Raw genomic sequence first — 25639 nt, 5'->3', positions numbered from 1 at the left:
TCTCACATAGCCACGTGCGTGCAACCACTGCCAGGGAAGTCCTACTCACTGCCTTCTTGTGGCACTAGTGTTGCTTACGAAATTGAGAGGACGAAAAGTGAATGTCTGGAGCTTTAACCGGGTTGGTGGATATGGAGGATCCACCTAGTGGAGTACGAAAACCCTGATTCTAAACCAATAGTACACATGGGCTCCAGGATCCTAAGAGAACAAATGGCGTATGAACCAATCGTTGGTCACCGGCCACCATGGGACTGTATCTCCTGACGTTGCTCCACTGCTTTGTGGATTAGACCTTTAGGCCAAAGGCTCGGGGTGTGGTCCTCTAAGAAAACTGCCTGTTTCGGTTTGGGCACCCGGGCAGTACTCCAGCCCTCACACAAATCGAATAATTTATGTGGTGCATATGTATTTGGTGCCTTCTTGTACCTATGTTCATGTGTTTAAATAAATATATAAATAAGCTGCCGCCGCTCAATAACCAACCAGATCTTGTTTTCACTAGCCACACCTCAAGGTTTGAGTTTAGTTCATATGTAAGAATAATAATTATGATTTAATTCACTAAGTAAGTACACGTCTATGTACTTGAATTTGAGCCATATTGTTTGTGTCAAAGTTAGTGATACTATTTTTAGCGGTTCGAGTCTATCCAGAAGATATTTTGTTTATTAGGGGAACATACAGCGTAGTGTGGATGAGGAGGGCTAGAAAGGCGAAGAACAAATGGAAAAGTAAGTTGACGATGCAGAAAGTGCACACAATGCATTTATATTTTCTACGAAAAACAATAGATAACAATCTGCGATAACACGAGCCTCGGCTTATGATAATCGTGGAATCGAAACTAGAAGCTGATGGTTTAACCCGCCCCAAATCTCGAAGAGCATTTAAAACAGCATTTGAACTTATGAGCTGGTCTTTAAAAATTTAATAATTTAACCAATGATTCACCACTCCAGTTCATATTACTGACCATTACTAAACAGTGTCACTGATAAAACCAATTTATATATAGGCACAAAATATTGCGTAATTTGTCTTGTTTGATGCAGAAAAAGTAATGCGTATCATTAACTTCGAATAAGCAAAGTTTACTCCAATCTAGACTATGACATCTATGTCGTTTTATTATGAAGATTTAAGCATATCAACAGCCTATTGAATCATTTCGAAATTATGAACATTTTTATGTTTATCCTATTGAAATAAAATCGTTTTTTTCTGAAATTTAATGATATAAGTAGTTAAATTATAGCTGCGACTATAGACGAATGTTAAATTGATCTTCATTGAAATCGTGAACCAATCAAAGTCAAACCAACATTTAAAACTTGGATGGCCGTTTCGTTTCAATGTGGGGCTCATCAGCAGTGTGCGTCTACAACTTCCTACCAAAGGGAATGGAACCCAGGACCTTTGGTTTCGCGGGCGAACTTTTAACCTATAAACTACTGAACCACGACATTGCGCGACCATCTTTCATTGTTTCTGATGGGTTACTACCTCACATCCAACACGGATTAGCTCCAATGGTCACGTCTTCTTATTAAAACTCCGGAAATATCCTCTCGAAGCTAGTCTCTATCATTAAACCTTGACCTTAATAAAATATCAATGTTTATGTTAATCATGAAATTATGGATTATTTTTATCACCGACCCCAATTTATTGCCATAAAAAATTGGGTATAATTAACAATGGTACTCATGTGTAGAATAATCAGTGAATAAGCACATACCTAGGTAAAGTAACACCCCTGACATAATTTTTTCTACTTTTATTTATCTCATCAATTTGATGTTCATTTTTACAATTATTTAAACTGAAAATCAAATCCAATGATGTATGTAAATATTTTATCATTGTGAAATATACACTTATTCTGTTATTAATTTTAAAAAATGTAATAGATATTAGAAATTTTAACTTAAACAAATTTGTTCTATTTAAAAAATGCGATAAAATGTTCAGCAAATATGCATATATCCTATTTTCAAAATGCTATTTTAATACCTACAATTATGTGCAACCGTGTAGAAGTGTATATTATTCAAAGACACCTAAGGTAATTGCAGTTATTTACGATGCAACAAACCAAATTCAAATCCCTTTGTGGTGTATGCTACTTATGCCGAAAGGTATAAGTAGTATGTAACGGCAGTTGAGAATGGAATACCTGTCGATATAAAATTGAATTGAACAGAACGGGACGGGAAATAGAGAGCAATTGGAATAACAACAGAATTAAAAGAATCGTGAAATATTTGAAAGACGAATGTAGGAAGATGTGCAAATAATGTATTCAATGTATGATTTTCATGTTTAAGCCACTGTGATTTTGCAATAAACAATAAATTGGTTTTCCATACCTGAGTTCTCATTCACTATACCCTTAATGCTTTTTTATCCGTATTTGTGTATTATTCAGTAAGGAAGTGACTATAATAAGGCCGGTATTAAATTGCTTATATGGTTGCAAATGGTAGAGGTTGTATGTTCAATATCAAGCATTTTCGAGCTTTTTCCCATTTATTAAGTATGTGAACGTATACACCGACGCCATTGTGATCGATTCTGAGCCATGTCACCTACAGTCTCCAACCATTGGTTACGATAGTCACGCGCACCCCCACAAAGTAGTCTGCATCTACCAACATGGCTCAAACTAGAAGTTAGTGACTTCAAGTACTGATGCGACGTTTTGGTTTGGCCGTCCCTAACTTTCTTCCAACCATCTCCAACACCAGTTAGCATTGCGCGTCGTGGTAATCGGTGTTCAGGCATACCTAATACGTGGCCTAACCATCTCAGTCGATGAAGATTCACAACCTCACCAACTGATTTACCATCATTCTCTAATACCCTAGGTCTAACCACTATTACTTACCCGGTTATCCCAGCAGATGTGAGCAATATTTCTAAGACGTCCGTGGTCAGCTTCTCAGATAGACGTTAGCATAGTGAGGAAAATGTTGAATATCACTCTTTTAAGTATTATAAGCTAAATTCGTTCTACAAACATATTTCTGACCACCATAGTACACTAAATAACTCTCATACTTCTCCATTAGAGTTAATTATTTACTTGAATATTAACCAAGAAAAATCCTCCAACCACGTTTGTTTAAGGCGGTTGGATTAATCATTTGAACTGATGAATTTTATTCTTTGAGACTATTATCCGTTACCAATTTGAAATTCTTCCCTATTTAATGTAGACAAGGACATAATGCAATCTCTTGATCACACTGGGTAACATGCAAGAATGTTTAGAATATAATTTCCTTTCTCTAAACTTATGTTGCTTCGGCACTACATTGTTCATACAGAGCGAAGTAATTAAATTTAATCACAACTTCGCTTATATTAAGAGTCTCATCATCTCTGGTGCATTGGCATGCTAAGACACCTAGATACAGCTCTCTTGTATTTTCTGACCTTGCGTCAATTGTAGCGTTGGCAAGATGTCTGGGTGCCTAACGAAAGGTCTAGTACAATCCTTAGCAGTCGGCTCTGTGTTACTCATTAAAACTGAGACATCGTCTGTAAAAGTAAAAGACATGCATAAGCTTCAGGTGTGTTTATCATAGATATCTTGGAAGCATTTCCTGAGTATCATGAAATATTTGAAAGAGCGATGTTGTGTTTAACCATTAGGACACTAGCCAAGTATAGTGAATTGATTAATGAGGTAGTGAATCTTTACCGACTGAGAGTGGTTGGAACATGTCACGTGCGCCTAACCACTACCTACTTTGAGGGGAGATGTTAGCGGGTGTTTGAGTAAATTAGTGTGGCTAAACTAAAACATAAGGTCAGTCCGTAAGATCGCCTGTTATTGGATTGAGCCCTGTTGTTAGATGTAGGAAACTTGGTTGGGGTCTGCAAAATTATCACTATAGTGGTTGGTTGGCATGACTCAAAATCAGTCACAGTGGGGAAAATGCATTAATTCTTTGTGTTATTTTGAGTTTTAAAATTATCTCACAAATTCAATCTTCTTAAATCATATCGTTTATTCCTAATCTTTTCTATTACCATCAATTTAGTCACTACATCTATTGCTGTGCCCTTAATCATGATATTCGGTTACAACGGTAAATATGCTTTCGCTCTTTGTCGTCCTCTGAATCTCTTTAGTTCCAATATTTCTTCACTCATACCTATTCATTTCGTCTTTTTTGCACCATATCGTCAATGTTTGGTTTTATCGATTATTATCGTAACTATTTTATTTCGGCTTCTTTGCCACTCATATTTTTAATTACAGCTTGTCGTGTTAACATAAAATATTAACTAGAGCTAATTGACATCTGTCACTGGCTTCATGTCGATTTGGATTAGCTGACTTTTTCCTTCTTCACAAGTTTAAGATCATTTTATAGATAATTGATGGTTTTTTGCTATGAATGACAAATTTGCTTTGCTTTTGTGTTTATTCAATTGATTAGTGTGCTATAATTTTTCCACACTTCTTTCGATTATTTCAATCTTAGTAGCTTGAAACGAGATATATACATACGAAGGGGGTTATTCTAATCTTATTTCTATTCTTTAGAAATATGGGTTTTGTAATATACTTCTATATCCCCAAATAACTTATAAGTAACAATACATGAACTATCCTCACGTCACGACCACTTTTTTTTCTATTTCTGCAGCTTACCAGCCAACATCCGTACATAGAAAATCACATCGGTGAACCTTACTCATATTTGGTTGATATGGACAATGAAACACAGATACGCTTAACTATCAAACGTATTCTGACCAACATTTCTGTAAGATTTCACTTTTAAGTATTTCTGTTTTTCACGGTTACTATTATTATTATCATAACCTTAAGCAAACCATTCACTATATATATATAAACCTTTTATACTTTAAAATAAATACGCTATATAAATATGTTAGCCTTTAATAATCAGTTATAAGATATCAGCTTTTTTATAGAGGTGAATTGGATCTTAGAGTTTTCATCCTTAAGTTATGCATTTCGGCTGAGCGTTTAATTACTGTTTGTTAATTTTAGAACGGAACCTATCGTCCTCACGAATATAGTCCGTGGGGTTTACTCGAACGCCTTAATGCTTATTTGACACGCCAAAATATCTGCGCCGCACCTTTTTACAAAAACTTGATCCAGTCTCCATTGCCGATAACAAAAGCTGATGCGCCTCCTAAATTTAACTACCTAGATGTCCCTAGCACTACTGTTTCATGGCCTCCAGCATCAAGTTTGAAGATAGTTTTGGGATCTCGTGGTAAATCTTGTGCAGATGTGTGTATAAATCTGGGAACTTCAGAACATACTTTATTACTGCCTCCCGATATTTCTGTTTACTCCATTCGCAACAAAACACATCATCCCCAAATACAGAATGGCTACCTCTACTATCGTTCTATTCACACTACGCCTTCGCAAAACTTGTCTTATCTTTATGCATTTCGCTGTTCTCCAGAACACTTTCCAAGTGTTAATCATCGACTAAACCTTCAACATCTCGGTGTTTCTTGTCCTAATATTACTTACACAACTAGTCCAATGGCACCATATTGGGACGATGCAACAAGTTCATGTGTTTTTCAAGCTAATCATGAATGGTTTGACTGTACTGCCTCAGGGACTCTTAATGGATCTGATGTATTTTCTCGTTTTTGTCCTTGTCGTGATGCTATTCCTAACCAGATTTCTTTATGTTCTAACTGTTTGTGACAAAATATTCTATTCCTTAATGATCACATGTATAGAAAATTATACAAGCTACATTTATACTTTCACCTTCCCGTCCGGTTGTATATGAATCGTATTATGTACTTTCTTTAACATTTTAAGTGTACGGTGAAGCACTGAATATTTGATTGTTATTTTCTGTCGAAAAGCATTTTTCCCATTTCAGTCTGCAACATTAATATATTTACTAATAACTGCATTTTAATTTGTATTTACTTCCTATAAATTCTAGTCTACGAACTTTTTTCTGTTGTAAAGTCTTAATTCCTTCAGATTTTTTCGTTTTAGAATCTAATTGTAGATTTCTTTTCATGCTTGTACAACGCATTTTCGAACTATATAGAATAATATTGTTGTGTGTTAGGAAACTAGATTATTTTTTCCATATATGTTTGCAATATTAAGTTGATTTCATTGACAATTGATTTGGTAATTTTGTGAATGAAGAACTGTAGTTGTTTGTTTCGATATTCTGAAGGACAAGAGATGTTTGATGACTTTTTAATAATCATTTTTAAGTATTAAATAGTTTGCTAATTTTTAATACATAAGTGTCATACATCTTTGCAAGAATTGTATCCATCTGACACTTTATCATGATAAATGAGCATGATTGTCCATCATAACAGGTTTTAAAGGATTAATAAACAGAGTTTGTATCTGACGATCTCAAGATGGTACATGCCACTAAATATAGAATTCATTTACACCTGAAATTCGACAGTTTATAATCTTTAAAGGTTGATCAATAGTCAGGCTGATTAGTAAAAAACAAGAGCTTTGCGTTTGCCTTGTGAATAGTTTACATTAAACCATGTGACGTTGTGAAGTGGTTTGGTATTGCCAAGCGAGATGTTAAAACTTCGTGACCATCATCAAAATATAGACCACCGGATTCTCTGTGCTTGTAATAACCACAGTTGTAGATTAATCGTAAGAATAAAGTTGCCATCTTAATCCTGTCGATAACTTCGCATGGCTGGTAGAGTAAAGTCCCGCTCGTTCGATAGCCATAATTTTGGTGTAGTTTAATAAGACTCGAGTTGCAGTGGATTGAAGTTATATGAATAAGGGTATTGTGAACGTTACTTACAAATCCATCGTAGACTATAGTTTTCTACTACCTTTAGTAGGTATTTGGTTATGTGATGTGGTGATTGCTATTGCACCGAGTTGCATATTTTGTTTCAGCGAGTTACTGGTTTGTTATGGCTCCAGCTGCCATTCATTGGATAACCTCCGTCAAGAATACCTAGTATTTTGTGCTTTTACCAAGCCTCCTAATTAGCCCAGTGATATGAAAGTGACATCCATACTTTTGCTATTGACTAAATCCCTTTTTAGATTTCACATTTTAAGTATACCATACAGTTTGCGGGAATCAGCACTGAACAAAGCATGTATTATTCAACTGTTTAGTTTGAATGGTATGTCATACCATGCTCAAAAAAATCAACCTCACTGCAATAGAGCCCTACATTGATAACCAAATAAGAAGGAAACAGCTATAAAATAGGAAGCCCATTGGGCTTAATTAGGAATCAATGTGTACAAACATTTATGGTAAAGAGTTTTAAAAACTTCAATGTGTATAATGAGTCTTCATCAAATGAGGTTGTTGGAACATGTATTACAGTTATGTTAAATCCATACAACTGTATACTTATTTTGGAATACAAGTTCTGACCGTCAAATGTGTGAACTCGATTTTACCAGCTAACTTGTGCTCGGCTGTGAGACTAATTCTGACGCCTTATACATACATCGTAACAATATGTCTCTGTATGTGTGCCTGTCGATCTGTTCTTCTGTTAATCACCATTATTCTACTGATCCATAAATAATTAAAACTCCTTGACTGCGGACTCATTCGAATACAACACATGTGGATGTATTTAATCCAATCATGGATTTATTTTATAATAATAAAGTTCATGGATATCATATTTCTAGTGTTATTTCTATCCTGGTAAAAATGATGATGATTCTAGAACCAGCATCAATATGGATACTATCTAATATAATTCTGGTGTTATCTATTACAACTTAAGTCCAGTTGTGCCCATTTAATCCATCCATATTTCATTTTTTTACCGCTGTGAATATCAGTTAGTTAACACCGCCTGTAGCTCTTCTAGGGCCACTGCTGGGCTCAAGGAAAAAGGTTGGGCATGGGGTCAGCAACCCCATAACGTAGAAAACAACTGTGCCAAAAAAGTGCTATTCGGAATAAATTAGGAATTATGATACCTCATGATGAAAGCCGAGATTCTTCGAAAGTCACACGGCCGATGCTCCTTTTAACAACGAAAGCAGCAATTTTCATAGATAAATGCAACGTCTGAACAATGTGCTCAGGAAAGAACCTGACCATCCTGATGGGAGACCTAAACGCCAAAGTCGGAATGGACAACACCGGATATGAAGATATCATGGGATGACATGGACTGGGAGAGAGGAACGGAAACAGGGAGACATTTGCGAACCTATGAGCATTCAACAAATTGGTTATAGACGGTACAATATTCCCACACAAACTACATGGGTCTCACTGGACCACACCATGGAGGACCAGATAGATCACACTTGCATCCGTGAAAAATTCAGGTCAACGGAAGATGTGAGAACTAGGGGAGGAGATGACAGATTAAGATCACCACCTGGTTGTTGTCAAGATGAAACCGAAACTCAAGAGGCGATGAACAACTGGGTGGACAGCAATTCATGGGTCCAAAACAGACTTCTTTCGACATGTTGACAAACTCAACACTCCGATTCAGGTACAGAGGAAGAGATTAGTAGAACACTTTGAAGAAATGTTGAATAGACCAGATCCATTGAATCCATCGGACATCGAAGCAGCACATACAAACTTTTCTATAGATGTCAATCAACTAACGATCGAAGAAATCAGGATGGCCATTAGACAAATCAACGGTGGGAAAGCAGCAACATTAGACAACATACCATCTGAAACACTGAAGTCAGATATTGAAGTAACTGTAGACATGCTTCACGTTCTATTCAAGAAGATTTAGGAGGGGGAACAAATGCCACTTTGTTCCTATTGATTCCCTTAGTTGTACATTGTTAGTCTCTTGATTACATTTGAATTGTTATTATTTGTATTTTTTTATCAGTTTTTATTTTCCTTACGCCTTCACTAAATTTTCGTGTTTCTTCCCGAACTGCATCTGTGTTGTTTTACTTGACACTTGTTCTTGGCGGCAGCCATATTGATTTGCCCCTCCCTTTGTGTGTGTGTTCTATCCAATCAGGATAGAATAACGTTCATTTGTTGTGACTGGTAATTTTCCCTCATCTTTTATCAACTCCTTTATTGATTGTAATTTAGATTTTATTGATTGAACAATTATTGGTTGAATAGCCGGGTGGTAATATTTGTTTAGGTAACGATTTACATTTAAATTTATGATGAATTATAGGACCGCTATTTACCCGATTACTTGTTTTGATTTCGACGGGAAAGGACGCGTGTCTAATGTACCTGGACGGCTATTCATCTATCCGAACCGTAGTTTGGATCTTACATCCCCCTTCCTCTTTCTTCTGATGGTTGATCGGATTATGAAGACCTCGATATCCGAGCGGTAACATGGAATACACTGGACAGTTTGGATGCAACCAGAAGATTTGGACTTTGAAGATGACTTGGCTCTTTCATCCCATACACATGAACAAATGCAGATGAAGACAGTTAGTATAGCAGCAGCCTCTACATCAGTAGACCTCAACATACACAAGGGAAAAGTAAGATCCTCAAGCGCAATACGGAGAACACCAACCCAATCACACTTGATGGCGAAACTCTTGAGGATGTGGAGTCCTCCACCTACCTGGGAAGCACTATCGATGCGGACGTAAAGGCGAGGACTAGCAAATAAAGGACAACAAATGGGACTCAAAACAACTTCCAACCAATGTCAAAGTCAGGATCTTCAACACAAACGTCAAGGTAGTTCTTTTATATGATGCTGAAACTGAGAGAAGTAATACAACCATCATCAAAAATGCACAAGTATTTCTAAACGGTTGTCTATACAAGTTACTCTGTTATAACTTTTTGTTTGAATGTTTATTGTCTTGGCTCTTTTAATGCTACCTTTTGTATCTGGTCGTCGCTGATTGTTATGTCGGAAACGCCTATTACTTATACTCGGAACAAGGGACAGTTGCTATTTGAGCGACAAACTATAACAATTGGCAACGGGGTGAAAAAAAAGTCTGAACCTTCAATCTTCAAATTAACGACTCAAGGTCAGCCTGCAGTTGGGCAAAATTCAGTGTAATTATTTCGAACAATCAGCATACAAAATTTTCGCCAATGTCCTCCAACGACATTGATTGTTAATTAGTCATACAGTATTTTTCATTACCGTGCTGATTCAGAAGATGGCTATCTCTTCCGATCAATTACAGTTGCTATTCGAGAGACAACAGCAGCGTTTCAAAATGAACCAGTTGAATGTTTTAGACAATTTACGCACACAGCTGCTAAATCATCCATTTTTTGGAGATGTGACAGAAGTTGATAAATTAATTTCTAATTTGCATACAGAGCCAGAAAATGACTGCAGAACGTATGAACTGTAGATGAAACCCTCCGTGAATCCTTGATAAGCGATAATGTAAATGAATTAGTAGCAATCATTCGTGATATGCCCAGTGATCCAGAAATGTCTATTTCAGAGACATGCCCTGTCGTGGGTTCAAATCCCATTGTCATTGAAACACCATGTACAAACACTGGATTGTCCAGCTCACAGAAAGACGATGTCTTATTAAATGCTCATGAAATTATTGCAGTACCCGCCCACAAAAAAACAGAAAATGAATCAAGCATTATAATGAGTACATTTGCATTAAATGGAGTTCATCATTCTACGACAAAAGTTTCTGATGAATATACTTACTGGGGTTCTGTAGTTGTTTTACCAGATATGATTTATCTTAATGACTCACATGCTTTTGATCAAATTTCTTACGACAATGAGGAAAATTTGTCGGATGCATCAAACGATGATCAAGAACCTAATAAAACTTTGGTAGATGCTGAGTATTCTAGTGATCGATTATCTACTAATGAAATTTTCCAGAGATCTGATGAAAATGTTTCACAAGAATCAAACCTTAATGACCTCATATCTAGTATCGCTGATCCTCACCATCTAGTCAGTTCTAGTGGACTCTCTACTCAATGCCAGAAATATGCTTTAAATATAGTCAAACTAACTGTAACTTGGGAATACGAGGACCCAACATTATTTTGTGGGGGAGGATGAAGTCATAAAATTTAAAGATGGATCTCAACATAGTCTTCAAAAAAAGGGGAGGTGATATGATGGAAAGAAAAGTCAATTTTCGATTGATTTACTCATTATGAGTTTTGTTCAAGATTACTTCCGTTTTGATTCAATGCAATGATTACTCAATGCAGTATTTGTTTTCTTTTCTCGCATTATATTTTATTCTGTATAATATACGATATTCTTGTATTCCATTGACATGAACTATGCTAAGTATGTGATCCGTTATAACTCTAAGTATTTTTCATATATGTGATTTCATCCTAATTAATAATCAAAATGGGTGTACAATCAATATATAAATGAGTGTATTTTCTACTAGAATCGTCGTCGTATTTTGGGGTTAATAAATCATCACATACCAGTCTTTGTGTTCTTACTTTCGCGTCGTGGGCATTGCAGAGGTCCCTCGTTCCGAGTATAAGTGATAAGCGTTTCCGACATAACAATCAGCGACGACCAGGTACAAAAGGTAGCATTAAAAGAGCCAAGACAATAAGCATTCAAACGACAAATTACTCAACGTCCGTTGGCCGGATACCATCAGCAATAGCATATTATGGAAAATAACAAGTCCACCTCTAGTCGAAGAGGAAATTAAGAAAAGACGCTGAAAGTGGGTAGGACACCGATTGACGAAATCACTAAACTGCATCACGAGGCAAGCCTCAATTTGTAATTTCGAAAGGAAATGGAAAAAAGGAAGTCCAAGTAACACACTTCGCCGAGGATTGGAGGTAGACATGAACAGGATGAATAGCAACTGGGTAGGATTTACTAGGATAGTTCGATTGAGTTTGCTGGTGACTGGCCAATGCTCTTACACAAGAGGTAACAAACATACCTAAGTAAGTAATGTCAGTTAATTCGAATGCTTATATGTACATTCAGGAATATTCTTATTCGAGTTACTATTCAATTTGTTTGCAATCAACCACTGAGTTGACGATGATGAGCCAAATGCTCTTATTAAGTGTTAACTTTGTTTTACTTGCCCGCCTAATTGGCCAGCCGCCTTTTTGGTTCCTTATGTTTGGTTGTTAACTTTCGACTTGATTGATTTGAATTGCCCACTATGGGTAGAATTACGTCCTTTGCTTGGAAAAAAGCCCTGTTCTTTGACGTGGAAAGTGGCCAGTCAGGAGTTTAAACCTAACGACTTTGTTGTTGATAAACACTCCCCTAATAACTTGCTATGTTCACCGGCATCTAGTTGTTTTTCTTAATATACGGGGCCATTTGCTACAATATAACAATGGAAACAGTGTACAATAACGTTTCTCACTCATCGTTTCGAGCTGTCCTGGAAAATACGCAAGGAAATTGTAACTTGTATGTCGAAATACGCTCGTACGTGTGTGAGGACACAAAGCGTACGGAAAATGAAAAACAATCGGGCACACATTCATATTGTAAACATGAGGTAGGATATCTGAAGATGGTCTTAAAGAGAAGGTGAGGAGTTTGTGGTCAGTAGATAGTGAGTTCTCATTCTTCTACGGAGTGTTGGAAGTGTTGTACAGCACAGTACATGTCTAGGGGCACCCTGCCGTAAGTTCTTCAACTCGATTCAGTGTCTTGCAACCATCTCGAGAAGAATGATAAAGGTTTCCATGCCTCGTCTACCAAATGTTGTTAGAATCCTCCGATTCCCGAGTCGGATGAGTCCTTTGCGATACTAATAGGTTCCTTGATGTCCGAGCGATGTTGATCTGGCTATCAGTTCCCTAACTGCTTTCTTTGAGATGTCGTCCAAATTGATGATTTTCACATTTCCACGAAGTTTATTTGTTATGCGTCTCATGAGAGACGCTCAATTCGGTATGACTATCGATAAAAACTTATCAGGCCGTTGAACGTGCACAATCGCTTGACTGTGTTTGGATCTTGATAATCTAGAATAGCCACCAACTCGCCGTTCAGAAGGCGGGTGCCTTGAGTACCAGTGATATGTCCTAGAAAAACTAGAGAGTTGGTTCCAATTTTACATTTCTCAATGTTGTTAGTAATGTTTAGTAGTGCGCGTAGATTAATTAAACGCTCACCCTGACAACTTTTACTAGTTTGACTAAACTTCCTCGCACACTATTTGCTACTTTGTCTATGAGAAGCGTACTTGCATGACCGAACATATTTCTTTACAAATCAGTAAGATTGGGCAAAAAATAATTTTCGAGTCTTATTAACCATAGTTGCGGGTCGGTTGCTTTAAAAGGGGGAACAGAAAAGTTAAGGGACCTCAAGGACAGCGTTTGGGTTACACTTGACGTGTTACTTTCCCTAGACATCTTTATAAAAATTAGATAGCACCTATAAATGAATATAAATGTCAAAAAGGAGTAACAGATGGTTTGTAACAATGATAATATAATATAATATATTTCTGCATGTGCAGGTACACACCGTTTTTACAGACATGATCTATAAATTACAACATTTGTTGGTTCGCAAAATGCTTCCCAACTTATTAGGTTTATAGTTGATATAAAGTGAAATCGTAGAGCGCTTGCTGTAAACTATGACCTTGAGAGGACGCGTACGTCAAGTTTGTTCCAAACGTCAGAATTTTCATAGCTGTGCTGTCAGAACAAGATTCTGAAGAAGAAAAAGAGAAACAGAAGAGCAGCAAGGTACTTGGATATGAACGCCAAACGTTGCTTAACATTGTGTAGTAGAACGGACAGAGGTATAATAAATTAGAATAAATTCATATTATGTCTTGTTAGAGTGAAGTGAAGTCAGAGGCTCCATATTAGAGAATGTACTAATAAAGAACAATGAGTTGTGATGTTTAACAAGTTGGAGTAAGCTCACAAGAAGGAAGGGAAGTCAAGGGTGGTACAAGGGAAGCGGTTTATTAGAAGGGTGTGTATATAGAGGGTGAAGCGCTAAGAATACTAATGACTATATCTTTTGCTATCTTTTTTTTCTTTTTTTGTCTATCCGATGCCAGCCACACAATCCTAGTGTAAAAGTCCGAGTTAGCATGTTATAGGTTGTCTTAGTAGAATAGCTAATCCAGCATAATATTGGAAACATGAGTCTGAGTGGTGAGCGTAGGAAGACAATCCATATCACAGATTCTCAATCATGAGGAGCCTGATACATACAAAATGTAACAAGTGGTGCAGTTTATAATACGGAACAAACTTAATAGATTGCACGAATATACCAATTGTTTGATAAATGTTATTTCTAATGACTGTTTTCGTTATATCCAACAATATCTATAAGGAGATGTACGTATAATAAATATAATGATCTAGAAATCCACAATTATAATGCAGTAATATATGCAGTAATTCAAATCGAGGCACAGTACGTTGAATTATGCAAAGATGGATTGTGTCATTGGAACTCAATTCGCCTTCGCACGTCGAGGTTCATTAAACCCTCACCACGATGACCGTTACTATGGGGACCCCATGGGACTGAATTCCGAAGGCGATAGGAGACTGAGACTACAGTTTATTAACTGACCTCGTGTGCTACGGAATCACAATCACACCATGCGGGCTTGAAGTGAAAGCGCCAACGAAAGATTGCAAGCGAATATAGAGGCAAATTTATAGTCATATCAAATAAAGGCATAGCGAATCACAGTACAATTTGCTTTTGCAATACAAGCACATGTATGAGGGAGGGAGAACAACACATCGAGCTATATTTGAGCGATTAAGAATTGAGTTAGACAGAAATATGCGTAGGCTGTAATATGAGTTCAAATATACATGCTTACGTAGGTATGATAGCGACTTTACTGATACAAATAAATAAATAAGTGGTCACTATGTTGATAACATTGTCAGATGAAAGGACTTGATAGAGGTTAGTCGCTATCAAAAATAATCGTAAGAATGCTACTACAAATGTTGTGTTTTTTTGAGTGTCCGAAAAAAAGGTCTAGATGCTGGAGATGAGATTCTCTGTCCTGACTTGCGATCAAGCTGTTATCTACATAGGCGTGTACGAATTTGAGACCTCTAAGGAGATTGATGGATTTCTGGAGGGTTTGCGTAATGTTTTTTCAAGCCGAATGGCATAAGGAAAAATTCTTAGGGTGCACTAGGGATGATGCTAGCGATTTAAGGTGTGTTGTCAGCAGCCATGAAATTTGATTAGAGTCTTTAACCAGATTAATCTGCGAGAAACAGTTGTACTTTTTCAGGTAGCTGTCAAACCATGATTGTTAAGCGACGGGTAACAATCAAGTATGGTTTCGGCATTTATTCGTCGATGGTCACTATTTGGGTGCCAATCATTGCTGTTCTTTTTACGGACCATGTGCTAGAGAGATATCGGAGCACTTTCGAGAATACAGGTGGTCCTTTAGTCGTGATGTGTAGCATTGTTGATTACACATGGCAGTTTTGATAGCGTTTAGTATAGTTCGAGGTACTTACCGAGTATTTTGTGATAGTATGGATCTACCATGTGTCTTACTGTGACTGAGGGAAAATCTACAACCGGAGAAAAAAGCTACACATACAGATAATATAGTATTTCCGTCTTCTAACATCCGTTTGCGTGCCTCAGAGTAGGTTATGCTATTGCAGTAGGTCTATATCAATGATTAGCATAGAAACATTTGTAACAGCGAAGATCCCGTGGATGGGTCTGCGTGGACCCACGCTAAAATAAATATACCGCTTCCCATATGTGTCAATCGGTCTACCATTTGCCACCTGTAATTTAGGAACTTGTTAATGCAATCGGTGGTTTGGATTCCCAGGAAGAACCTTAACTTCTGAGCCAGTGTCGATTAAGTGGCGGGCTTTCGTAATCATGTCAGTGATGTATAACAGATGGCTGTGTTCTCCGGCTACGGTTGCCATTAACGCGTGCCGACTGGGGAGTTCCCCAAAACGTTTTTTGTGTCAGCCGCCTCGGGGATCGGGAAATTGCAGGGTTTTCTGCAACTTCAAGAAGATTTTCCGTACTGAACATAATACAAACACTAATCTGGGTTATCTGTCTCTCGTCATCTAGAGGCAGACTGTTTCCGTGAAGAACTCCTTAGAGGCGTTTGAGAGCGTCTACGGTTACGATGAAGATCAAGATAACGAGTCAAAGTGTGAGAGGTCTGTGTCGTCGTTCTGTGTTGTTTGAGACTTTTCTCTGACATAATAAACCTCGGTGTTGAATGTTCCAGTGATCTCTAGAATCCGATCGGCATATGTAGCCATTTCGTCTACAGAGTTACTTTCAAACGAGACGTGGACTGTCTGCACTATTGAGGAATCTTTGACAACAATAGTTGACTAAACAGACCCTCATCAAAAGCTCTTTGACCAATGACCTCTCACAGTCGTATCAATATTTCTGTTGTTGAGCCGTTTTGCAACTCGATGTTGTGGAAAAGGTGATCCAGGTTTTGTTGGTCGGTTATTTTTCTGTGTTTGGGAATAGCCTTTTATTAAAGTTTCTCAAGGTCCCGGAACATCACTAGCGAACATACTAGGTGTGACATACCTGTTAAAATTGCGCGGCAGTGCCTTCACTACAGCGAGGAATTGTGTACATGGGTCTGTCAAGCAGTACTCGTGGAAATCAGTTTTGCGTACTAAAATTCGGATTCAATATTATCGAGCCAGAATGGATGAGCTGAAATGTGGGAGGTTAAAGAGTCTTAATCCTAAATAACTTGGGGGTTTGTTCCGTCATGATATATATAAAGTGCATCAATGAACGGGAGGAAAAAAATATTCGACAATATGAAAACACTATCACAATATGTAAAAGTAAAAATTAATCAATGATATATAATGTTTCAACAAGCGACCGACTCATACTGTTTGGTGTACCAGATCTCATCGAGCTCACTTAAGATGCTACAGGTGTATAGAGTCTGACAACTCCTTAAGTAATAGCACCTTTTATAACCGGAATCTGCCAACCAACGAAATCAGAAGTCAAAAACGAAGAAGTTTGATGATATATTTGAACGGCTAACGATATCTCGAGAAGCGTTTAATCTAAGCTGGCTAACGGTTGAAAACGATGGGTAACACGGTGTACTCACTCGCCGTCTGGCGCAAATGCGTGGCTGAGCTTCTTCAGCTAGTTGTGTCCATTAAAAGTGAGGAGGTACCACGCCGAAGATTTACAGGGTTGAAGATGCCACAGATTATTTATTTTCCACTACAGTACCAAGAAGGAAACGTCAAAAAGAGATAGCTAAATTTTCCCAAGGACCAAATCATTACTAGAGACAATGATAACAAGCCTTTAATTGAGACTTTGGCAAGAAAAATACGGCAGAGGTAAGTAACCTCAGATCGTAGCAAAATTTGTCTTTCCTCAAATGTCCTTGCTCTTCAAATCCAGCAAGAAAGTTGAGCCTTTTTCACTTTCAATGAACAAAAATGCATTTTTGTTTATCATACACAGGTCTCAAGAAACAAACTGTTCATTATTTCTACTACGCAAAATTTGAGGATTGAAACTTTTGAACCATTTGAACTTTTTGGGCGCTTGTCTTAAAGGTTGCCCAACGTATGGGTCGCAAGAAAGGTCAGAAGCACGATCACCAGTCGAAGAGTTCCAATGTGCAACAATATTCTGAAAAACTAGCTGAAGATGGCAGCACAAGTGGATCCGCGACCGACCTTAAATTATCTGGGTCACCTGATCAAGAGGCTGCTGCTAGTAGTGTGGAGACTATCGATGTTTTAGGGAATGGTCTCATCATTAAAAAGGTAAACTTAGTTGAATAATAACTTTTCTCTAGACTTTGAAAAAAGGTCTTGGTGGGGAAACTCGTCCCAGTCATGGTGATTCTGTCGTTGTAAATTACAAATGTTGGCTGGAAGATGGAACGCTTGTTGACGACGCCGAAAATGTGAAAATGGTCCTTGGTGATGGCGACATAATACATGGTAAGAGAGCATTTTTATATTAAGGATTTTGAACAGCATTTGACCTCTCTGTTCCACTGGCTGAGCACAAAGAGATATTCGAACTGACAACTGACTCCCGGTTCGCTTATGGATCTCGTGGACGGTAGGTCGTGAAAAATAATTCTCCTACAAGATTTGTTCCGAAATCGCTCCATGCTGTAATATTTGAGGTTCCAACATTTTTCAGATGCTTTTTTAGCTATATTTACATACGTAGGGCTATGTATTAAGGGTTAAGCTGTAATTTTGAGGATGGTACTACACTTTATGTACGACCTTTGAGCGACGCTTAAGTGACCTTGATAATGTCCACCTTACCAGGACTAGAGTAGGGTTGTAAAGCAGTGGGAAGAATGAGGATTATGACTTACAGTTGATGGTTAGGGTTAGGAGTTGGATTTATGGTTTTCATAAATTGTCTCTCCGAAAATGGTTCTGTGTAGCACAAACCAAAAAACATCCACTTGACTCTTCACGCATGGATTTTTGCTGTAATGGCAATCTTCTCGGGTTATTTAGCCCTTGGGAAACTGTTCCGAACAAGTTGAATGTATATTAAGGTGGCGTGCAATAGTCTTAAGGCCAGAATTTATTTACTCCTCATCGAAATGAAAAAGCAGAATAACCAAATGTAGTAAAGACTCGGGAGGAATATTTCGCTGTTGCCATCTTTATGTTTCTTCAGTAGATTGCATTGTGGTAGTACCTGTAATCATACGACTACCCAATCAACCTTAAAATGACAATTCTTATTAATATACGTCCCAGTTATTATAATTTGACCAAAGGACTGCCATAAATAAACCATGATTATCAAGTTAAGGTGTCAACTGTTAGTTGAGTATTAACGTCATGATATGCTTCCAAGTAAGTTTGTTGTTAAAGCTTTGTATCAAATTTTTATTAGCCTTGGAACTCGAGTTTTTATTAAAAAAATAAATTTTGGCTGTTAGAGGTTCTCATCAACTTTAGGTACTTCTCAATTTTCTCAGGGATTCTGATATACCATCAGGGGCAAAGTTAACTTATCGCATCGAAGTTTTAAAAGTTGATGACCCTCCTTGTTATGCCAGTATGTCGAATTCGGAAAGACTTGCTGTTGCTAATCAGAAGAAAGATAGAGGTAACTATTACTACAGGTAGGTGAAATCAAATTAAATGATATCCTTAAACCAGGAGAGAAGAATTTGCATTCGCTATCGATAGTTATAACAAAGCATTGAAAATTTTACAATTGCCTCCTGTGCCTCCTACTCAATCTTCAGAAGAGAGATTTCCGGAAACCGACTGTCCAGCTGAGCTTATTAATGATGCAAAGTTGAAATTAGAAAATAATCTTGCAGCTGCTCAGTTAAAGGTAAAATATATGAATAAGTTATCAATTAAATATCATTTCTTTACCAATCCACTTTGTATATCTTTTGCCCAAACTTAAAATATTTCACCAGGAGCTGCCTTTTAAAATTTCGTTAAACTGTACGCTAAATGATTGTATTTTTATCTCTGCTATGTATTTGGTCCTGATAAAAACCCCTGATGTTTGCATCTTATTCGTAATATTGTGGAGTAGTTTGGGAAGTCCTGTTTCGGTTGTTAGTATTAGACAAGAGGGTTTCACCACTTACATCATGTATTTCGACTTCGAACCGTCGTTGATAAGGTCTTAAACCAGTGGTTTGTGTGATCATTAGGATACGATCTAGAGATCTCCGATGCCCTAAAATGTGACGACTGAATAGTACTGTCTTTTCGTGATCATATCAATATCATCGGCTCTCCTGATCTCGTTTTTTCAATTACTTCCCGAGTTAATAAATAACGGTTGATTTGAAGCCCATTTAGATGATTTGCGTGGTATTTGAGCTATGCTAAAGTTAATGCGTAAAGTAATTCTAAACAAGAAACTTCCCTTTGTAAATATTTGCACTGAAAACCATTAGATTAATGATTGTGCTCCAAAGTGATGTGACATAAAGTCTTGAATTTTTATTTTTACCAGCTGCACAGAAAATAAATATTGATCCTCTTTATTATTATTATTATTATTATTATTATTATTATTATTATTATTATTATTATTATTATTATTATTATTATTATTATTATTATTATTAGCCTTATTCAATACTATATTTTTGGTAGAGCATAGAATTCTCAGCACAAAGCATCTGAACAAGTTTTCATTTCTTACTTCTTGGTCGATCCTGACGACAATTATTGAGTGGTCGCCAGCTAGAAGTTAGCAGTCCAGAAAGCGGACTCTCCCCACCCTCGGCCGTGTAGGGACTTTGGGAGCTTCCTCGATGTAGAATAATCCTTTACATCTAAAGTTGTGTGAATGAGCAATAGACCCTGGGTAATCACACCAATAAATTTAGAAATAATCGCCAATCATTTCAGATTTTATTGCTGTCACGAAATTGATGGATTAATTAAGTGTTCGATCAGTGTAGACCTTATAGGAGTTGTAGGCTAAGTTAAAATACCATGTATAGTCACTAAGTTGCATTTCTAAAATACTTTAACATTAATAATGTTCTATGGAAAATTTTAGACTGTACTAATAATGCGTTTAAAAGATGTTCTCTTGTAAATAAGCTGGTGAGTGTTCTCGAACTCACTATTCAAGATAGTGTTTGGTACGTAAAATAAATATGCAATAATTTCACATAGTCGCCAATATGGTGCATATAAATATCAGACTTTGTTTTTAATATGTTATTCTAGTCTATTTAGAACATTATCAACTAATGCTTATCTTCTCTCCCCCCTCCCTCTCTCTCTATATATATATAGGTAGAAGCATACGATGCCGCTATAATGTCTTGTGATGTTGTTTTGCAAAGCGATCCACAAAATATTAAGGCCTTATTCAGGAAAGGAAAGGTCAGTTGTGTGTTGTTTATTTGGTACGCTAATATTTGTGATTTTATAATATTTATTTATTTAAACGTAAACATTGGTACAAGGAGGCACTAAAAAGAAATGCGCCACATAAATCGAATGATTTATGTGGGGGCTGGGATACTGCCCAGGTGCCCAGACTGAAGCAGGTGGTTTCCTTAGGCGGCCACACTTGGAGTCTTTGATCTAGAGATCTAATCCACAAGACAGTGGAGCAACGTAAGGAGATGCAGTCCCATGGTAGCCGGTGACCAACGATTGGTTCACACGCGATTTGTTTCCTTAGGATCCTGGGCCCATGTACACCATTGGTTTGGAATCAAGGTTTTCCAACTCCCCCAGTTAGATCCTCCGTATCCACCACTCCGGTTGAAGCGCCAGACTTTCACTTTTCATCCTCTCAATTTCGTAGACAACACCCGTGCTTCAAGAAGGCAGTGAGTAGGACTTCCCTGGCAGTGGTTGCATGCACGTGGCCATGTGAGAGCACTTCGAGAGGGAGAGGTGACTCTCCCCACTCTCGATCATACCAGGGCATTTGGTTTATTCTTGTAATTCTTTGAGGTACGGTTATTTTAACACATTGTATTCATTGGACATCATTCGAACTTATTCGCTGTTTTTTTCTAGATCTTATTTTTCGAAATATCACTGCTGGTTTTTAATCTCGTGAATATATCTTTTCTGTTTAAACCTTGTTATGTATCTGTAGTTTTTCTTACTATATTACATAGTACTACTATTTCAACTCTTGTGCTATATATCCCGATAGTCTTCGTCGTTATGTTGGTGTGCTGTGCTAACTTGAATCATTGCACATACCGAATCGTCCATTGTTTTTGACTGACTTATTTCGGTGATTTTGTGCAAATTATGTCATCTAAAAAATTTTCGATACACTGCGTGGCTCCGTACAAAAATTACCGAATCTTCAAAGACGAATATCAAACATTGATTTTGTCGTCTCATTAGCTCTTGTATTTACGTCAGTTTTTTGGAATTTCGTCTTTTCAAAAAGCTGTCAGGAAGGTTGAAAAAACAGAACATGTGCATCTCAAGGTCATTCTTTGCTGACTTAATTTATTAGTTGAAATAATAGTCGTTTTTCAGAAAAAACGCCTTAGTGGTATTGTTCCGCAAGTATATTGAGAGGCAAATGTATTCAATGCAATAGCCACCTACAGTTTGCCCTAAAATGTGACGCGATATAATTTTCAATTCGACAACATTAGCTACTTTTCCTTTTTTTGACATCATACGACTTCAAGGTGCGGACATTCCAGAAAGTTAAGCTCATTAGAGCCGGTGTATTAGCTGAACACCATCACTTTGGTTATGTATCAGTTATTATATTATTTATTTACAAAAATTCTAGTACAGTTGATCACTTAGTTAATCATGAACTCAGATGGGACCCAAGTAGATAATTAGTTCAATAGGTACCCAAACTAAAGTACTCAGGTAGTTTGTGCACTCCATCCCAGCAAAGCGTTTGTAGTTGAGAACGTAAAACCATATGGCAGGTGATTAAGGACGTTTTGACTAATGAAAATTAGACAATTGTATTGTCACAGGTGGTGATTAACTTAGGGTGAATAGCAGTTGTCTTTGAAATTACATAAAATAAAAATCATGTTAACGCTGCGTATTTATTAGATAAATTACTTATTAATGCTATGTACTATGTACTCGCTTTCTTGCATCAGTTTTATATTAAGCTACTTGGTTACACTTTTATTGTAATAGTTTCACTCCTAATCGGATAGTATAATTAAGTTTTCATTATTAAACCAAGTATAATCAGTGCAAGGACCGAAATCACCCCTCAACGTATGATAAATCAGTTTCTTATGCGTCCGAATATAATCATACAGATCTATGTAACAGTATATCTACCACTTGGTGGATCAGATTTATGTCGATACTTTCTGACCGATCGCCAATCGAATTATATTTAAGGAGAAACTATCTGAGTTCATAATGCTCTTGACTGGATATTTTTTTCAAAACTCATGGATTTTAATTAGCCTGATGCAGTAAGTACATAGCTGCTAAATGAGTTATCTTTTTTGTTGAACATTAATCATACGTTCAATGTTATTACAGACATATCAGGTTTATATTTTTTTACCATCCCTTATAATAGGCTCTTTTGGAAATGAACGAAGTAGATGATGCTATCCCAATTCTCCAGAAAGTACTAACAATATCCCCAGGTTCACAAATGGCTAGTGTTGAGTTAGCCCGTGCTCAAGCTGTACGACAGAAAGAACGAGAGCATTGGTCACGGTCTGTTAATCGTAGGTTTCCGAAAACTAAACAAAATAAGAATACAAAACTATCTGCTGCGTCCAGAGTTAAACTGTTGATGGTGAGTAAATCTGGATTGTAATTTTTGCAATAAGTTGATGATTTGGTTTAATTAGATTTTGTTATGACGCGCGGTGTCCGAGACTGATGCTACCACAGAAACTTCACATTAGAAAGTTCTCAGTCAGTGAGCAAACTGAAAGTGAAGGAAGAGGTTTATTAGGCTAAATCGATTCACTCACATAAGCACATATTGTTTAAAAAACGAAACTATTTCTTGCCCAATAAAATGTACTTATCATTAGGAAATTTTTGATTGATACAACTTAGCTTTCTCATTTGCTGACTGACCCACTGTATCAGCTTCATACTTTAGCGTATATGTGGTCCCCTGTGAATATTTGCTCCGTGCCTCTGTATGAGTCGTACTGGCTTCTATGAATTGACCGGAATTATTGGTGATACTGTTCAAAAGTGTTAGATATTCCTAAGCTTTGACAGAGGATTACTTTACTGACGTATGTATTCAATTATCAAAATCTAGCAATTTTTAACTAACATTCATCATCATTTTAACCAAGCGTTGAATATATACTGTTGTTGTTTATTTATTACCTATAGACTTCTCGTCCTGTAATTGTAACAAGTATCATGGCGATTCTCTCTGTTCTCGTTGGGTTTGTTGCATACATTTATCAACCTGCCATTATGAACATCAATATATAGAAATTATCTAATTATTTCTATCTTATTCCATCTTTACATTATTGAGGCGCGCTATACTATAACCAGAAGAAATGTAAAATCCATTAGTTATCATTTGTAAATAAATAATACCGAAACAAGTTGTATTTAACTTGAAGTTAGTTTAAATGAACACACCATTTCGCCTTACACGTCCATATTTGTTTCTTTTTTCTAAATTTTATTTAATGATGAATGGATGGTGTTCATTGTATCTTGCTGACTGACCAATTTTTAGAGTTCAACATTTTCTTTTCTAACTTTGATGGTAATATTAATAATTTTTTAGGTTAGAAGGGAACTTTATCTCGTTTAATATTATTGCAAACTAAAACATACTTATATATACGTATAACATGTAATAGATTGTTTTAAAAATGGCATACTGATTCATTTAAAAGCTTTCCTAATAAACATTACTACAAATGTACATTATCATCATATTGTTATTACTTTATAGGGATCTTTATCATTTTGTCTATGTAACTTGTGTTTTTCTAACAAATCCTCGTAATTTTCTTGCTTTAGTTGTTATTTAATTTTTCAAAGTATTTAGTTTGTAATTAGTAGTTAGTTTTACTTTGTGAATTGAACACTTCTAAATGATGTTTTGTTAAATTCCAAGTTAGTTTTATGGTATTTCATACGCAGCAATATCATTCAACTCAACAATCAAGTAAATATTCTTATACTAGATCATAAAAATTGTATAAGGAGTGGAGATATAATTTGATTGTCTTAGCTGTCAATTAAGTGAAGTGTTATTTATACTGGAGATACTAAAGTTAGAACTCACTGAACGGTGACTGGACAGCTGGTTAATTTATTGATTGCTGTTCTTCGTGTTTGAAGGTAATAATACCATTCAGGCCAGTAGCGTATAAGAAGAATTAAGTGTGCTTCTTTTTCTGTAAATATTTTGATCCCATTTGCTTCCATAGTCTTGCGTTTTAGTCAAGTTGTCGATCACTTGGATCAGCTAATACTGTTGAAAATAAATAAGGATTTAATCCTAAGTAAACCTGACAAAGGAGCTGGTGTAGTACTACTTGACCGCCAAGAATATTTGGATAAAATGAAGTTAATTCTAGAGGATGGTACTAAATTCTCCAAACCTAAAGGAGTTGATAAAACATTGCAAATCGAAAAACAGGTAACAGATGTTGTTAAAAATCTTAAGAATGAGGGGATGATAACCCAAGATTTATATAATCACATACGTCCCATGGGTTCAATCATCCCGCGCTTATATGGACTACCGAAAATACATAAGATGGGTTAACCGTTACGACCTATTTTGGACATGTCAAGTTCACCATACCACAGAATCGCCAAATGGTTAGCGGAAAAATTGGAACCGGTTAGAAGGCAAGTATGTAAATATTCTATTCATGATACTTTTCAATTTATTGATCGTATTAAGGACGTTAATACTTCCGAAAAACACATGTTCTTACTCGACGTTAATTCTTTGTCCACTAGCGTACCTTTAACCGAAACGATATGTAATATATGCGAGCATATTGATTCTAACAACATAGATCTAGGTTTGCCGACTGAACACTTGAAAGAACTATTGTTACGCTGTACTTTTAATGTCCAGTTCAGTTTCAATAATGAAATATATATACAAAGGGATGGGATCGCAATGGAGTCTCCATTGGGTCCAATTTGAGCAGACTGCTTCATGGCAAAAGTGGAAAACGACCAACTCCGTT

General features: G+C 36.7%; 2 protein-coding genes across 2 annotated transcripts in view; both read left to right on the top strand.

Annotated features, from left to right (window-relative positions):
* Positions 1-7707, top strand: part of MGAT5_1 (Alpha-1,6-mannosylglycoprotein 6-beta-N-acetylglucosaminyltransferase A) — a 50520-nt gene extending 42813 nt beyond the window's left edge. The window contains exons 16-17 of the mRNA XM_051209799.1: positions 4665-4784; positions 5036-7707. Coding sequence (XP_051075263.1) covers positions 4665-4784; positions 5036-5719 — 804 coding nt within the window. The 3' untranslated portion in view covers positions 5720-7707. The remainder of the gene's footprint in view (positions 1-4664; positions 4785-5035) is intronic.
* A 9816-nt stretch (positions 7708-17523) lies between these two features.
* FKBP8 (Peptidyl-prolyl cis-trans isomerase fkbp8) lies at positions 17524-24527 on the top strand. The gene is made up of 8 exons (XM_012940858.3): positions 17524-17762; positions 17795-17942; positions 17979-18066; positions 18956-19102; positions 19140-19320; positions 20760-20849; positions 23014-23238; positions 23799-24527. Exons 1-8 carry the CDS (start codon positions 17562-17564, stop codon positions 23901-23903), a joined length of 1185 nt encoding a protein of 394 aa, XP_012796312.3. The 5' UTR covers positions 17524-17561; the 3' UTR covers positions 23904-24527.
* The last annotated feature ends 1112 nt before the right edge of the window (positions 24528-25639 follow it).

This window comes from Schistosoma haematobium, chromosome 1 (genome assembly GCF_000699445.3).
Source record: "Schistosoma haematobium chromosome 1, whole genome shotgun sequence".
In the NCBI taxonomy this organism is placed as follows: domain Eukaryota; kingdom Metazoa; phylum Platyhelminthes; class Trematoda; order Strigeidida; family Schistosomatidae; genus Schistosoma; species Schistosoma haematobium.
The sequence above is the reverse complement of the archived record's forward strand: the minus strand, read 5'-3'. Positions and strand labels throughout refer to the sequence as shown.

Coding starts and splice junctions, on each gene's coding strand:
- FKBP8 (XM_012940858.3), top strand. CDS start 17,562: ATGGGTCGCAAGAAAGGTCAGAAGCACGATCACCAGTCGAAGAGTTCC. Junction 18,067..18,955: donor GCTTATGGATCTCGTGGACG/GTAGGTCGTGAA, acceptor CAATTTTCTCAG/GGATTCTGATATACCATCAG. Junction 20,850..23,013: donor CCTTATTCAGGAAAGGAAAG/GTCAGTTGTGTG, acceptor CCCTTATAATAG/GCTCTTTTGGAAATGAACGA.